Consider the following 15587-nt stretch of genomic DNA (forward strand, 5'->3'; position numbering starts at 1 on the left):
TTTTTACGTGAGAACTTGTAAGTTTTCAAGATCATTGTGTATTGAAATATAATTTAACTAGTTAGGTAGGTAGGATCATGAAGTTATTCATACTTCCGCAATCCACACCCAAATCACTTCATACATGTTTCGGTAGATTTTTAAACCTTACAACTTTCGTTATGTTTTCACATGCAGAATTCGCCTACACGAGTAGTGCGGGGACCAGTCCAATCGTCACGCTCATAGAATCGGAAGACTAGATCGTAATCCTCGAAATCATGGACGATGTGGTCGATGCGTTTGTATCCACGAACAGGGCAAGCTACCTTCTTGGTACGAACCAGTGACCCATCCTGGTCGAACCGGTCCTTACGTGCGTCCTTGGCTTCAAAGAGAGTGACGCTGAAACGACCCGGTCTGAAAATGCCGACTACATGCTCAATAATATCACCAGTGGTGCGTCCGCTTTGGCCGCTCGGAACGTTTGTCTCAAACGAGGCATAAGAGCAGTGGGGCTCGGGGGTCACATGGACGGTGAAGTAGTGCGCGGCAGGAGACTCCTTGGATTTGTTGAGTTCATCATCGTCAGACGTAGTAGCAGCAAGAGGAGCTGGGACGACACCATTTGCAGAAAAGCCACAAGGCGTAAACAGGTAGGCATCAATCCGTGCGTCAGGGTACTGCGAAGTAGGGTAGACATCGGCCAAGCCACAGTTGTTGCTGACAATAGTTCCATAGGCATGGCCCTCAGTAGTCATGCTGTCTTGCAGAGCCAGTTCCTGCTCGGGCTCGGGAGTTCCGTCTTCACTAAGGCGGGTGCCGTTTCCAAAGACATCGGCAAAGTCCTCATGCTTGCCATTAACCTTGGCGGGCGTGTAGACATCGGCCAAGCCCTTCTCGCCCGCGACCGCACTCGCGTGCTCCAGGTACCACTGCTTGGCTTGTTCAGGGTCGAGATCAGTCATGAGAATCTCTAGTGTTTCGTCGTTAACTTCTTCGGAGCTACCGCTAAAGCGTCCGGAAATTGTGGCAGGGATTCTGGCCAGCTGATCGCGGGTAAAGCCATCAGGTAGCAGATCCTCCTCTTCGGGGGTACGAGGGGGAGTGAGAGAACTCTGAGGGGACGTGATGTACAGGTACCAGTGATCACCGTTCATCTTTCCAACCATGTAGGCACTGCCACCCTCGAACATATCATCAAGATACTTGACTTCCTGGTTCCAACTCCGGTGAGGGCCGTGCTGCTTGTCAGGGAACAAGAAGTTCTTGCGACTGTAGAAAACACGGTAGGGAGTAGCAGCAGCCTTGATCTCATCGGCCGACTTGGCGTTGTGGAAGGGAAAGCCGGCATGAAGGGCGGCAATGTGCAGCATACGCTGGAGACCCAGAAGTAGAGTGGTGGTACCGCAAGTCTTCAAGATGATCTTGTGAGGAAAGACAAACATGCTCGACTCGGAAAGCAGGTAAGCGTCAACATTTTCAGAGTTGAGGACCGAAAGGATCTTGCAGTTGACCATGTCAAGCATAGAAACCCACTTCTCTGCAGGAACCGCCTTGAGACCGTTTTCTTTAACTGAGGCCGGCAGGGAAGTGGGGCTGGGGGCAAACCAAACCTCGAGTAGCTTTTCGGGACCTAAAAGGAGGAAGTTAGCATGGGATATATGGGGCATGCCGTGTTGTATGCGAATGGATAGAAGGCTCACCCTCAAAAGCATTGGTCGAGTCGAGATCGGCCGCGACATCGTGGTTGATGGTGCGAGAGGGAGTGCCCACAGAAGTGCCCATCATGTTGACGCTGTTGCTGTAGAAGCTCATCTTTCAAGATTGAAAAGAAGAGGCGGACGTAGAAAAGGAGACTTGGCGCAGCACAGTGTTTCTCGAAGCGGATGCAGGAAGTTGGACGCCGGCAGATGTTTCTATCCTTCGGAGCTGTGATCGCTTGATCCGCGGAGCACTAGCTACCACTCAAACGAACTATGCGGTGCTCGATTGAGAGAGTAGGCCCACAGGAAGAGTGGTGGCCTGGTGTGAGTGCTGGCGGTTGCCAGCTACAATGGATATGAGGAAGAAAATAACGTCACAAAGGGACGTTAAGGAGGTCGGCCGCGGATGGGAAGATGGAAGATCTTTCGGACCGGAATGATGGCTCTGTTGCGACCTCAATCTTGCAGAAACCGATACCTATGACGAAGTATCGGGCCCAGCAGACGAGGCTATCTGGGAACGGATGGAGCAGGCGGGTGTGTGGATTGTGAAGCGTAGGCAGCGGTGGTAGACGGAGAAGGCGGATTTCTGGGGTGAGACTCGGATTGCAGACTGGTTGACAATGGAGGTGTTTGGAAAGAAAAAAAAAAGATGCGGCAACAAGACTAAGAACAAAAAGTTGATAGTTAGCAGCGGTGCTAGCGACTAAAAAGGAAGCGGACATTGACAATTTCTGAGCGCACGACAGGGTAGGCTCACATCTCTCTTACCATCACACCGACACTGACACTGGTTCTTTGTGGGCCGGTGGGCAATACCAGGGCCGGGCCAGCAGGGCCAGCACGAGCAAGGAATGCGATGGATTGACGGCGGGGCTTTGTTTTTTTTTTCTGCTGCATATTTTCTTCCATTTTTGCCCACTGCGCTGCAAGGAATCGACAGAAGGATCGCGGACTGAGAAAAGAGCGTACAAGTCGACTGTTAGGGGAGCCAAGTTTTCTCAAGTCAGACCTTGGACACAAACAATATTGACCTCAACCAGCGGCCACGGACAGAAATGGGCGACATTTGAGGCGGAGAACGGCAGAAAACGGACGGGCTTCTCGGCGAAGGGCGGAAGAGCAGCACTGAGGCCTTTCAGATGGCCAAAATGAAGGCTGTCCTCAAAAGCCCAGTCAGCGTCCGTGTCTTGATGGCAGGGCGGCCAGCCAAGCCAGGGTGAGGGCAAGGGCGAGAGCGAGAAAACTTTGCCTGTTCCCGACAGTGACACTTTGGGCCTGCAGCAAGCAAGGATTGTGGAAGCCTGCACGCTGAGTCGTGCTTCTGCGCTTCTCTCTTCTGCCACGATTGGCGTGCGTGTCCTTCTTTTGCTGCACAAAATTTTGCCTGCCACGGATGGGTGTGCGGGGTCGCCGCCGGCTGCCATTATCGTGGCGTGTCTGTAGCTCTATTCGACTCCATCTCCATAGTTCATATTTTCTCCGTCGGTGGGTCGCTGTGTGGGCGCTCCAGCGAGAATAGGCCCGTTGATTGGCGGCCTGCACCACCTTCGGGTGCGAGCATTATGGCTCTTGGCCCAAGTTCCACGAGGTCAGCCCGGACAGCACCAATGAGGCCCACCCTGCCTGTGCTGGATGCGCATATACAACTACATACACATGTAACCCTATATTTGCACATAGTTTGTACTCTCCCATATCGCTCACTGTGACTCCGTGATTGAGGCCCATAGACTCTCTACACATACTGACTTGGCCGTATGAGGATGCCCTTGTCTTTATATATAACTACATACTTAAGTCGACGCTCCAAAGGCGGGAGGATTGCTACTCAGAAGCATTCCTCATGCTGTCACGGCAAAGACACGCGGGATCGAGCGGTCAAGTGGCTGATCCCGCTCAATAGTGTCCATATGGCTGGTGACACGGCGCCGGGAGCTTGTCCATACCAATGTCTTGGCAGGGTTTTGGGGCTGCCTGTACAGATGAGCCTCGAGCTTGATGCAAAGAAGGGGTTCTGTCGAGATGTAGTTATCCCAAAAGGCTTTGCAGTCGTTCATCTGTATGGAATGTGTCTAACTCATGTGGCGTTCCAAAAGACCAAATCCCTCCCTATTAGATGTTGTCTATCATCTGCTGCGTGATTCCCTCAAACAGATAAGATAATGAGCAGCACCTGTACTTCCCTACCAACGAGCAGTCCTCCTCCAGGGCTTCCTGGTCCTTGGTTTCTCCTGACGAGATATCCTTCCCGCCAACAATTGTACCTGCAGGATACTGTGGTCTCCGGCCTGTTTCGATCAACTGGATGAACTGCATGTCGATAGGGATAGAACCAAGAAACGGCACCTTGAAGTCTTCAGCCATCGTCTTTCCACCGCCAGACCCAAAGATGTCTGTGCATTCTGAGCAGTTTTCACAAACAAACCCGCTCATGTTCTCAACAACTCCTAGAACGCGGATTCCTGTCTTGACGCAAAAGTTAAGTTCCTTACGCACATCAGCAACTGCAACTGCTTGTGGTGTCGTGACAACTACAGCACCAGCGACCTGCCCCGGCCGGGAATCCCTCAGCAGGTTCTCTGCTAGGGATATGTGTTCATCGCTTGTTCCCGGGGGAGTGTCAATGAGAAGATAGTCTGTCTCATCCCAAAGAACATCTGACAGAAACTGCTTGACCATGGCAGTCTTCTTGGGCCCCCGCCAGACAACCGCATCTCCTTTGTCAGGCAATAGGAACCCTAAGCTCATGGCTCTGAGAGATCCAATACCTCTGCTAGGGTCGGCCTCGTGAACAGTTACAGGGAGCCAGCCACCAGGAGCCTGATGAACCTTGGCATCCTCTATAGAGAGCATACGAGGCATGGATGGTCCCGTGAGATCGACATCAAGCACACCCACTGAATGGCCAGCTAATGTCAACGACAAAGCAAGTTGGGTCGTCACCGATGACTTTCCGACGCCACCTTTTCCAGATAGCACCTAAATATTACCGTGTAAGTCATGATGTTGCAATAAGTCCGAGGGAATGAGGAGTACACAACATACCAGAACAATGTGCTTCACCTTTGTAGTAGACATATTAAAAGCAGTACCTGTGTTGAAAATAGAATGAGATAGTAGTGTTAGTATAGCAGATATGTGATCAAGAAAAAAAAGAAATTGCCGGCATCCTATGTTTTTTGTTGATGTAGGCTGCTATGCAACTCCTCATGACTCTGTCTAGTCCTTCTCTGCTGATTAATTGCCCCTCGATTCTATCGTGATGTTTTGAACAAGCCTGACAGGGGCTGTAATAGCTGTCCAAATAAGGAAAGAGTAGCAGCCACATGGAGTGCCCCACTCCTTATCGATAGAACAAGATAGTCACGTGCTACAATATCCAGTTTTGTGGCGGCAATGTACCGATTAGGGCCACAAGCCCACTAATGTTCAAAAAAATTCAATCTACCCAAAAGTTTACGGGTGCGAAATCTCGACGGAGCCTCCTAACCTCCAGTGTTTCCCTATCACCATACCGAAAGTCTCAGGTAAGTTTTTGTCATAAAGAGAGGTGCTGCCCTGTCCCATATTTCAGTGTACGGCAAAGATGCATATTGTCCCAGACTTCATTCAACCAATTTTAATTTTCAACTCAATTTCTAACAATTCGTCTTTCTTCAATACAGACGACCGAGAGATACAATGGCTTCCCGTCCCACTGTCAACATCATCGGAAAGGATGGCGTCGCTACCGGCGCCACCCTGACCATCCCCGCTGTCTTCTCCAGCCCTATCCGTCCTGACATTGTTCAGCACGTTCACACTGGCATGAACAAGAACCGCCGCCAGCCCTACTCCGTCAGCGAGAAGGCCGGCCACCAGACCTCGGCCGAGTCTTGGGGAACTGGTTAGTCAATCCTTCAACGAAATCGATATCCTCGAAGAACGACGAAATGCCCAGCCTGGAACCTGTCAATCTCTTTCTGCCATGTTTGAATGCCCAAAGCAATTCCAGCTGAACTGGAACTAGCTCATGGACAAAATTTTCACTCGGCAAAGGTTTTTGAGGTTCCAGCGGGTACCCCTCGCCAAGAATAATTTTCAATTCTCAAAAGCAAAGCCCGGTGCTAACAAGTAAACAGGTCGTGCTGTTGCCCGTATCCCTCGTGTCTCTGGTTCCGGTACCCACCGTGCTGGTCAGGCCGCCTTCGGTAACATGTGCCGCTCCGGTCGCATGTTCGCCCCTACCAAGGTCTGGCGCAAGTGGCACGTCAAGATCAACCAGAACCAGAAGTGAGTTGAATTCTAAAATCTCTTGCTTCTAGATATACAACGCTAACAAGTCACCAGGCGCTACGCTACTGTCTCTGCCGTTGCCGCCTCGGCCGTTGCTCCCCTGCTTCTGGCCCGTGGTCACCAGATCTCCACCGTCTCCGAGGTTCCCCTGGTTGTCGACTCTGCTCTCGTTGCTGAGTCCGCCATCTCTAAGACTGCCGCTGCCGTTGCTCTGCTGAAGTCTGTCGGTGCTGGTCCCGAGCTGGAGAAGGTCAAGGCCTCCAAGAAGCTCCGTGCCGGTAAGGGTAAGCTCCGTGGCCGCCGCACTCGGCAGCGCCGTGGTCCTCTCGTCGTTTACGACGCTGAGGCTGATGGCAAGGACCTCCTGAACGGTCTCCGCAACATCCCCGGTGTTGAGGCTTCCCCCGTCACCGCCCTGAACCTGCTGCAGCTGGCTCCCGGTGGTCACCTCGGCCGTTTTGTTATCTGGACCTCCGCTGCCTTCAAGGCCCTGGACACCATCTACGGCACCACCACCGAACCCTCTGCCCTGAAGAAGGACTTCCTCTTGCCCTCCAACATTGTGTCGCAGGCCGACCTTGGCAGACTGATCAACTCTTCCGAGACTCAGTCCGCCCTGAACGCCCCCAAGGGTGAGAAGCTGACCCGCCGCGCTTCGGTCCAGAAGAAGAACCCTCTCCGCAACAAGCAGGTCATGCTCCGCCTCAACCCCTACGCCGCTACTTTCGCCAAGAAGGCGTAAGTTGGTGTTTAGCGGAAGAACGAGTTTGTTATTGCTTCTGTAGGCAAGCTTCTATGAATGAATAAAGGAAACAAAAATGGGACTTTTTCAAGCAAATAAAACACCAGTCCATGGGCTTGGACAACGCATTTCTTCTTTTTGATATTAGTGTTTGGCGTCCAGGTAATCAGAACGGGAGTCAACACGAGACCGTTGTCGAATAAATTCCAGAAAAGGGGTAAGATTGACTCGCATAATTGATGCGGTGAATACTTCATTCCAATTGGTCATATTCACGACACTTATCTTCACGGGCCGTGATAACTGAATACAAAAAAAGTAAAATACGCATGAACTACCTACTGGCGGAAAGATTAGTGTATTGATGAGTTATTTCGTTATTTGGGTTGGCTGACACCAGGAACCGAACCTTGCCAAGACTTTTTTGTCGCCCCGACCCCCAACTCGAGCCCACTATTTCCCTATTGCGGTAACGAACTGTGCTGTAACCCTACGTACATGACATGCAAACCGGGAAAAGGGTTATAGCGCTCAGAGTGTGGGGCTACCTAATACCTAACTCCTTGGAGAGTTGATAGATATGTACAATGTACAAGTATATACAAACGCTTGTATGTACAAGTACATTGCATCAACATTATCATGAACTGTGGTCCATCAACATTAAACTCCTCTTGTTCTCGCCACTGCTAGCTGTATTCCATTTGTTGCTGTTGTAGTAGACATTTTTTGCTTCTAGCATCGGAAACGGCGACGCGTACTGTTGTGATCTAGGCTCAGGAAAAAGTAACCCCCTGGAGCAGGATCCCAGTCTCTCTTCTCCGCACCCCTATAAAGCCAAAGACACCGGCAATTGAACTACGGAGGTAATTCTTCTCCTTGTCCCTCACCTGAATACTGTGCCATTTGTTTCTGCGACAATCATCGTCCTCGATCTCGCCCTTGAGTCAACCATCATTAGCGATCTATACACGGCCTCTTCACGACACCTCCCCCCCACCGAAATGGAGCATCCTCTCACCTTGTTTGCTCTACCGCCGCCGTCGCCCGGCTTTGCTACCTTTGATGAGCTGTTTCTCTTCTTGCAGGCCTTCCATCGCGATCATAGCAAATGCGCCATTATCAAAAGGTCCACCAAGATAGATCCTGATACCGGCCTCGGCTACACTACGCTCGAGTGCGATCGCAACAAGCCCAGACGCTCAAAGAGCCAGAACATCCGCAGCTCCTCCACGGCCAAGGTCAATTGCCGCTACAGAATTAGTTGCATTGCCACGCATGCAACGAACAATCAATGGGTGTACAAGATAATACAGCCCTATCACAACCACCCGCCTTCTACTGATCCTTCCGAACATCCCACCCTTCGGCGCCGGAGCAAAAAACAGAAAGAGGTTTTGGCAGCAACCATCCAGGATTCCGGCATGAAGGCCCAAGACATACACACAGTTCTCAAGATTGTCGGCGAGGACGAACACAGTTATTTTACAAAGAAAGATATTTATAATGATGTTCAGGCGATTCTACGCTCTCAAAACGGTAGCGCATCTAGTCACGCACCCGTCCAGCTTAGTCCTCTTGATCCCAGCTCGGGCCGAGTCACTCATATTGGCCACCCCCCTTCAAGTGTCAACCAGCTGCCGCCCCCATCCAATCCACTGCCGCCTCCATTAGGCAACGGTGGCGTCCCAGGGGGGTTGTTGTGCGATCCCAATCTGTTCAACTACACTCCACACGGCCATATTCCCAAGTAAACCACGTCATCTACAAATGCGTTACATGATTTTGTTTTATGCCGAGGCTCGCTCACGGAATATTGAAGGCGAGTGCATATAGCTGTTTTCTTTCCATACATGAGTCATTCAAATCAGTCTATATGCGGCGTGGAAATGTATGCGGTCGCAAGGTAGCGCTAGGCGAGGTCACACGGCGGATATATTGCCAAGGTTCTGCAAGCTACAATTCCTGTATATAATACTCATACACTACATTTGGATTAACAATTCATGAATGTTCCCAGGTTCGCAACACCGGTCGTCTCCAATGCTTCAGAATTAGGAGCTGAAATCTCCTTGACATATTTCTCCATCTCAGCAGGGGTTTTGATTCTCCAGAATCGTTGTACGCCATCAACAAAGCGCTGTGTAATTGGCGCAATGCCGTCTTCATGCTCGGCGCCAAAACATAAGCGCACGAAGCGCCAGCCGCTCTCTTGTTTTATCTGGTTGGTTGCGCCAAACATCATTCCAGGTGTACTGAGTACGAGGAACGGCTTGTGCATCAAGAACACCAGCAATGCGGTAGAAAGCATAGGGCCAGTGATCCGAGGGAACTCGACGCCGGGGGCATTCCAGAGCGGATGGTGTTCAAAGTGGACGCGCAGCCAGAGAAACATGCCGCCTTGCGGCCAGTTGAAAGACAAAAGGCGCGTCTTGGTGATGACGCCCCAGTCAGCCGCAACAGGGTCGACCGGCGTTGACTGCTTCAGCTGATACGCGCCGTTGTCTAGGATGCGGCTCATGCAGCTCATGCGGCGCTCATATACACCATTGAGACCAGCCAGCCAGCGTACCCAGCCGTCCATGTTCCACCCGGAAAAGGACGCCTGCTCGCGGCGCGTGAGGCGCTGGAAAGCGGACATGGTGGCGTTAGGCTGCTCGCCCAGAAGCAGCTCGGCGACCATGCTTTGGACGAAGCCCGAGGGCTGCTGTGTCGTGACTTCGGTGATGCGCATGAAACGATCGATGAAGGCTGGCTGGGTGGTGATCCAGCCCATACGACAACCCGGGGCAATGGTCTTGCTGAAGGTATCAAGACGGATGACTCGGCCCTCAGTATCAAACTGCAGGAACGAGGGGACGAGAGAGTCGACGAACTTGTAGCCAGACTTGCGCATGGGTGTCCATCCGGCCGTCAGTGGCTGGACAGCGGGTGCAGGCTGGTTGCGGGACTTGGCTTCTTCGGTGCCAGCGTTGGGAAACTGGAGGTACCAGTACGGGTCATCTTCGACAATGATGATGTCATACTTGCAGGCGATTGCGTACACGTCCTTGCGGCGCTGGACAGAGAGCACACCACTGGTAGGGTTATGTCCCATTGTCACAGTATACATAATGTGTGGGCGTTTGCCTTGTGAACAATCCCAGTCTCCAAGGACGTCATCCAAGCTACCCGGTCCGTAGGCTAGGACGCCCTCCTCGTCCAATTCAACAGGAACAATGTTCATGCCAAGCGGCATGGCTTGGGCCAGCACATTGGAGTACATGTACTTTTCAACAAGGATACCCTCGCGCTTGCTAACCGGATCGCTCTCTGACCATGAGTTCACTAGTAGGTTCAATGACTTGTTAAAGGCATCAGTCGAGCCACAGGTGAGAATGATCTCAGGGCCTCCTCTGTATGCGAAATTAGGGTGCATTACGTCGCGACTGAACTGGCGCAGGAATGAGCGCAGCGCTGGGTAGCCATCGGCAGTTCCATATTGCAAGGCAGATGCGAGATCGACCTTGCGAGCTAGGTTGGACTGGGTGGAGGTTTTAGGTACAGTGATGTGTGAAGTATGCTCCCCGGACTGGGGGGAGTCGCTGGAGGAGCCGGGCGCGTCAAACTCAGATGATGGAGTCCACCGCGCTGGTGAAGCGGTCTCAGCCTCTAGAGTATCGAAGGGGAACAAGCTAACATGGGGCAGGCCTTTGTGATATTTAGTCAGCACAATGTATGGGGAACTACATAACTAACTAGTTGTAGTTGCAAGTAGTGATAAGACGCAGATAAGGGCATTCATTATGGACAATGCTCACCAGCTCCGATATTCCCTATTCCCGGAATCTGAAAATACTTGTAGAAGGCCTTGACTTGCGATGGCTGGCGGTGTCGAGTAACTTCGGAGAAGAGATGCGATAGATCTCGCGGAGGCGCAAGACTGTCTTCGGCGCCATGAACAACAGGGGAAGGAGGAGTGGCCATGATTTGTAGGTTAGTTAGTTGATATAAGTGAGGAGGAGTGGGGTGCGTGAATCAATGGAAGATCAAGAGCAAAATTGAAATTGAAATTGAAAAAAAAAAGTAGATGAGTTCGATGAGAAAAAAGACGTGGCAACGATAGAAGCAGTCCTTAGATAATAAAGACGGAGTTGATTGATAATCAAAAATATCGGGATCTAAGGCTGGGTTGGACAGGGAGTAGCAAACAAGCAGAACGGCGAGATACTTGTAGTACTTGTCGCTAGCACAAGTGCAAAATAGACGACGGGGCGGAACGGGAGCTAAAGCAAGCCCAGGCCTAAGCCTAAAACTTATTGGATGTGCGTCTGCAGTCTTGTCGTTGACATGGTTGGGCACGCCCGACCATCATGAACTGTTTGTTGGCATTGCTGAGGCATACCGGACCACCTAACCCTTGAATGTCTCTAACCCTAGACCGGCTAATTAGTAAGCCCACCGCCGACATCAGGAAACAGCAGCTACGCAGTGTGGCAACCTCGGGATCAAGTTTGTGCCACTGAAACTGTATCTCGGCTTGTGGCTCTGTGCCGGGGCCACTTTCCGGGGCCTGAGACAAAGTGTGTGTGCCTGGGGTGCACAATCAGCCGAGTATCTGCCACGGAAAGCTTGGATCAGCGCTTAATGCGTGTTGTTTCATGGTCCTATGCAATATCACGATTCCGCAGCTGATATGAGCTTTTTTGGACTTCTCGAGCACAGCAGGATCCGGCCGGTACTGGGGCATCGCATTGATTCCCTTTTGTGTGTGGCTTTTGCCTTGTCTGCTTCGCTTCTGCTTGGACGACAAATGCACTTCAATGGCTAGCCCCAGACAACAGTCTCTGGATCCCTGCTCGGTTGGTTGGTTGTCGTGTTCTTCGGGACCCCCTGCCACTGCTTTGCATGCCTGTATAGGGGGGCTTCCTCCACTGACGACTTGACGCACCAAACTGGCTGTTCCAGTGTCTCTGCGCCTTTGGTTGACATACAAGTACGCTCTCCTACTTGCCACGATTGTCTATCTTTTTGTCTTTCCTCTTCCAACCACATCTGACTTCTCGCTGTCCTGTGCGCACATATAGACAACGATCCGCCGCCTGGCAATGCTGCGCTCTTCCCAATGGATAATCCTTGGGGCAGTCCTTGGGCCGATCCAGCCTCACGAACACCTTCACCATCTCGGGCTTCAGTATTTTCCGCGACAAACTTCCTCAGCAAGAATGTCACTCCGCCGCAATCTCTGCCTCCCCAGACGCCGTTTCTTGACTTGAGTGATCCTTCGCCCTGGTCCGTGGACGACGATGACGGCTTCGGCGACTGGGCTGATTCAAACTCACAGGAAGCCGCCTTTGGTTCGAGCTTCACGTCCCTCCAGCAAGATGCCTACCACCAGCGTCACGATACAGTGGTGGATAAACACACCCCTGATATCAGCTTAACAACTCAAGTTCGGATTGAACCCATACCAGCCATCGCCATTGAGACTAAATCGAGCACTACGACTGACATAGATGTCGATCCTTGGGCCACTGCTGATATCGCAGCGTCGCCTGGGCAAGAGACCCAAGACGAGAGTACGTCTCGACTCAGCGAAGATATATCGTCCTTGGCTTCAATAAAAGATGAAGTAACCGAGTCCCCGACTACTTCTATCGCACCGTCCGAGCTGAAAGTTAGTCTTGAGCCGGAGCCTGAAATCTTGCCAGAACCTACTCCCGAATCCACATTTGAAATCCGGCCTGAGTCAAGTGAACAACCTGCCCTGGAGCCCCAGACAAATGAAGCTCCCGGGGCCACCCCCAAACCTGTGGCACCGCTGGAACCATCCGAACTTGTTCCACAGACTTCATCGGAAGTACCAAAAGTTCCAAAGCTTTCGAAGTATTCAGATGGCAGCGACTCACTGAATCCCCGAAAAACCCGGAACTCAGTAGCCCCCCGAGAACCTGCATCTTCACGGGTTCAATCACTAGTCAGCTTATATGATGGAATCGCACGAACTGTGTCACAGGGCCAGATATCACCGGTGATGCATACCGGGAGACACTCACACATGACTTTGCCAGATGAAAACAAAAAACCCGACTCCGAAGAGCACATCAACACACAAACTAAAAGTGCGAAAGAAGCTCAAATATGCCGTACCGATGCCACGGAAGAAAGTCCAAACAACCAAGCCGAGTGCTCAACTGAAAACAAGATTGAGGTTGAAGTCCAGGCCGAAGATGCCTCGAAGGTCCAGATGCACCAGAAGCCGAAGCCAGATGGTGACAGCACTTCTGAGAACATCGAAGAAGTAGATCCTGCTTCACTTACAGTTACAAAAGTAGAGTCTCTAAATTGTGATGAGGTTCTGTCCGAACAGGTTATTGTTCAGGAGCCTGTACCCTTACTCGAGTCGCCCGAACAAGAAAAGACTAGTTCTGAGCCTAGTACACCATCGAGTCTAGACCTCATCCCTAGATCAAGATTGCCTAAGGATGTCGACATGGGCGCAATTGATGAACTTTTTCAAGGACTGTGTGACCCCCCTGCGACTACTCGAGAGGTTCTCCCTGAAACCATATACGACTCATTTGTCACGACATCCGAACGCCGCACCTGGCTCCGTGTATCCCGACATGGATCCACCCGACGCCACAAATTTGCCGACGATGCCAATTACAGACCTGTAAAATGGGCTGGTTCGGCGACACAGAAAGATACAGTCAATATCGTGCGGCGGTGGATGGAGGAAGGGAGCACAGTTGGTCGTGTGATGAGTAGTCTTCACGGCTTGTCCGCGCCTGTTATGAAGGCTCCGACCAAGATGTTCAGCTGGAACGACACATCTGCTAGCGATCCTGTTGATATGAGTGCATTGACGGAGAGGCTCCAACTGAAGAAGAGTGCGAAAGAGCGCTCCCAGCCACGACCGATTTCTGTGCCTGGTTTCCGTGGTTTTCATGCGCCAGTGTCGTCTACGAGCTCCATTGTATCGCCAACTACTCCGGTAAGAGACAAGGCCGATGCTTTTGTTTTTTCCATAACTCCTCCCCAGCCTCCAGGCTCTGCGCCTAAAGATGCGACTCCATCGTCGGCCTCAAGCCGAAGCAGTCTTGAAATAAAGAATAGCACTCGGTCTTTGGCAGCCGGATCCAAACATCAGCCTCCAGCATCTGATGTCGTCAAGGAGGCAGAGGAGTCGACTGTGCCACAACCACAAGCCGATGACAAAACGTCAACCGAGTCAAGTTTCAAACCTACCGAAGATGTTGATGACGATGACGATTGGGGTGAAATGGTTGATTCTTCCAGTGCTTCATTTTCCATGAGCCATATTCAGGACGATAGCTTCAACTTTGAATCCTCGAGTTTCGGTCTTCCGTCGCCTCTAAACATACCTTCTACTTTGCAGGCTGTGTACACTCCATCGCATTCTGTGTATGCCTCTGGTGCATCATCTCCTGTTACATCGCTGGCTCCATTGTCGCCAGGCTCTGGGTCTTCCCTCTCCCCTCGGAGCCGCCAAAACTCATTTTCCGGGTCGATCCTTTCCAGTCACGGACTTACACGGCCGTACACTCCTTCGCCATTATCAGCAACATCCATGATGTATCTCCCGGACCTAGCAGTAGAAAAAGAGACGCTTGCAAAATCCTCTGCCCAGCTTCCCGATTTTTCATTCTCCCCTGACGCTTCTACCCCGATTGGCTCTGCTATGTTGGCATCCATGTCTCCCATGTCACCATCCGAATCTTTTCCCACCATATCGTCACCGCTGAGACACACTGTTGATATGGAATCATTTGCAGCCCCGCTCTCTAGATGTGAGGATAATACACCTAAGCCAACACCACCCCCTACGCCTATGCCTCAGACTACAGTTCTAGTGGTAAAGCAAACGCCAATGTACACTTGTGAGACTGCAAAAATGGATGAACCAGCTACGTCTGAAAGGGCTGTGCTAGGTGCACAGGATAGAGCTGATGTCCAAAAAATACTCGGGGGACTGACTGACTTGTCATACATGCTGCAATGAAGGAGCTTCAACTTGCGTGACATGTAATACCTTTTTCTTCTCTTCTTATTTCTTGGTTGCTTGCCGGTCTGCAGCACTTTACATTTCCGGTGTTTTGGGAGCATGATGTTTCGTGAAGTTTTTGTTTTTGTTTCCTTCTATCATGTAGCAAGCCTACTCATCTAAATGGCATAAATTTAATCATCATTCCTGACGCTATTATACGAAACAGGGCATCGATGAACTAGACTTGAGATATGTGAATCCAATAATTATCACTCTTGAACAGATTATGTTGCTATTCACTCTCAGGGAATAGGAACATTTGCCCTTGTAGTCATGTTTACTTCAGAGATGCGGCATGCTGTATGTACATATGTACGTATCGAAATGTTCATCTACAGATAAAAGTGGGCCACATGATACAAGGGAAATGGATTAGGTAACACAGATGTTTGTACGACTTTGACATCGTCAAATATCTCGAAAGTCTACTTGTAACAAACTACATGTGACCATTGAGAGCCTAAAAGTACATATCTACTCATGAATACATTATCACAATGCAACATTGTAGATCGAGAACGAAGGTATAGTGATTATTATTCTATTGGATTTTGATTGGCTAATCTGTTTTCCGCCAATTAGATTAGTGTCACGAGAATTCTATTCCCGTGAGACAAATAAATGATAGTAAAAGAAAGGGGCTTGTCAATGTGCCTCGCTCTAAATAACAAAGGAAAGGTCTATCTGAGACAGCCAAGTGAAAAAATAAAGGAACTTGTCGATACACCCGACTGTAGAAAAAAGGAAAGAGGAAAAGAAGAGAAAAAGAAAGAGAAAGGGAAAGAGAAAAAGAAAGAATTAGTAGAAAAGAAGGATGTCGTACACTCAAGTA

At 50.7% G+C, this 15587-nt stretch overlaps 6 protein-coding genes across 6 annotated transcripts; 3 read left to right on the forward strand and 3 right to left on the reverse strand.

Moving 5' to 3' along the window:
• Positions 1-167: 167 nt before the first annotated feature.
• On the reverse strand, positions 168-1797 carry BROUX77_000356 (uncharacterized protein; the record flags this gene model as incomplete). Its single annotated transcript, XM_073748222.1, has 2 exons — positions 168-1615; positions 1686-1797. 2 exons carry the CDS (start codon positions 1795-1797, stop codon positions 168-170), a joined length of 1560 nt encoding a protein of 519 aa, XP_073608593.1.
• A 2003-nt stretch (positions 1798-3800) lies between these two features.
• On the reverse strand, positions 3801-4766 carry BROUX77_000357 (uncharacterized protein; the record flags this gene model as incomplete). The annotated part of the gene is made up of 2 exons (XM_073748233.1): positions 3801-4667; positions 4734-4766. 2 exons carry the CDS (start codon positions 4764-4766, stop codon positions 3801-3803), a joined length of 900 nt encoding a protein of 299 aa, XP_073608594.1.
• Positions 4767-5369: 603 nt separating this feature from the next.
• BROUX77_000358 (uncharacterized protein) lies at positions 5370-6705 on the forward strand (the record flags this gene model as incomplete). Its single annotated transcript, XM_073748244.1, has 3 exons — positions 5370-5574; positions 5810-5960; positions 6018-6705. The coding sequence occupies 3 exons, from the start codon at positions 5370-5372 to the stop codon at positions 6703-6705; spliced, it is 1044 nt and encodes a 347-aa protein (XP_073608595.1).
• A 1004-nt stretch (positions 6706-7709) lies between these two features.
• Positions 7710-8459, forward strand: BROUX77_000359 (uncharacterized protein; the record flags this gene model as incomplete). Its single annotated transcript, XM_073748255.1, has 1 exon — positions 7710-8459. The coding sequence occupies one exon, from the start codon at positions 7710-7712 to the stop codon at positions 8457-8459; it is 750 nt and encodes a 249-aa protein (XP_073608596.1).
• Positions 8460-8701: 242 nt separating this feature from the next.
• Positions 8702-10671, reverse strand: BROUX77_000360 (uncharacterized protein; the record flags this gene model as incomplete). The annotated part of the gene is made up of 2 exons (XM_073748267.1): positions 8702-10395; positions 10506-10671. 2 exons carry the CDS (start codon positions 10669-10671, stop codon positions 8702-8704), a joined length of 1860 nt encoding a protein of 619 aa, XP_073608597.1.
• A 1138-nt stretch (positions 10672-11809) lies between these two features.
• On the forward strand, positions 11810-14710 carry BROUX77_000361 (uncharacterized protein; the record flags this gene model as incomplete). Its single annotated transcript, XM_073748278.1, has 1 exon — positions 11810-14710. The coding sequence occupies one exon, from the start codon at positions 11810-11812 to the stop codon at positions 14708-14710; it is 2901 nt and encodes a 966-aa protein (XP_073608598.1).
• Positions 14711-15587: the final 877 nt, after the last annotated feature.

The sequence above is a fragment of the Berkeleyomyces rouxiae genome (genome assembly GCF_048999995.1).
Source record: "Berkeleyomyces rouxiae strain 22BRR77 chromosome Unknown BrBRR77_ptg000001l, whole genome shotgun sequence".
Classification (NCBI taxonomy): Eukaryota; Fungi; Ascomycota; class Sordariomycetes; order Microascales; family Ceratocystidaceae; genus Berkeleyomyces; species Berkeleyomyces rouxiae.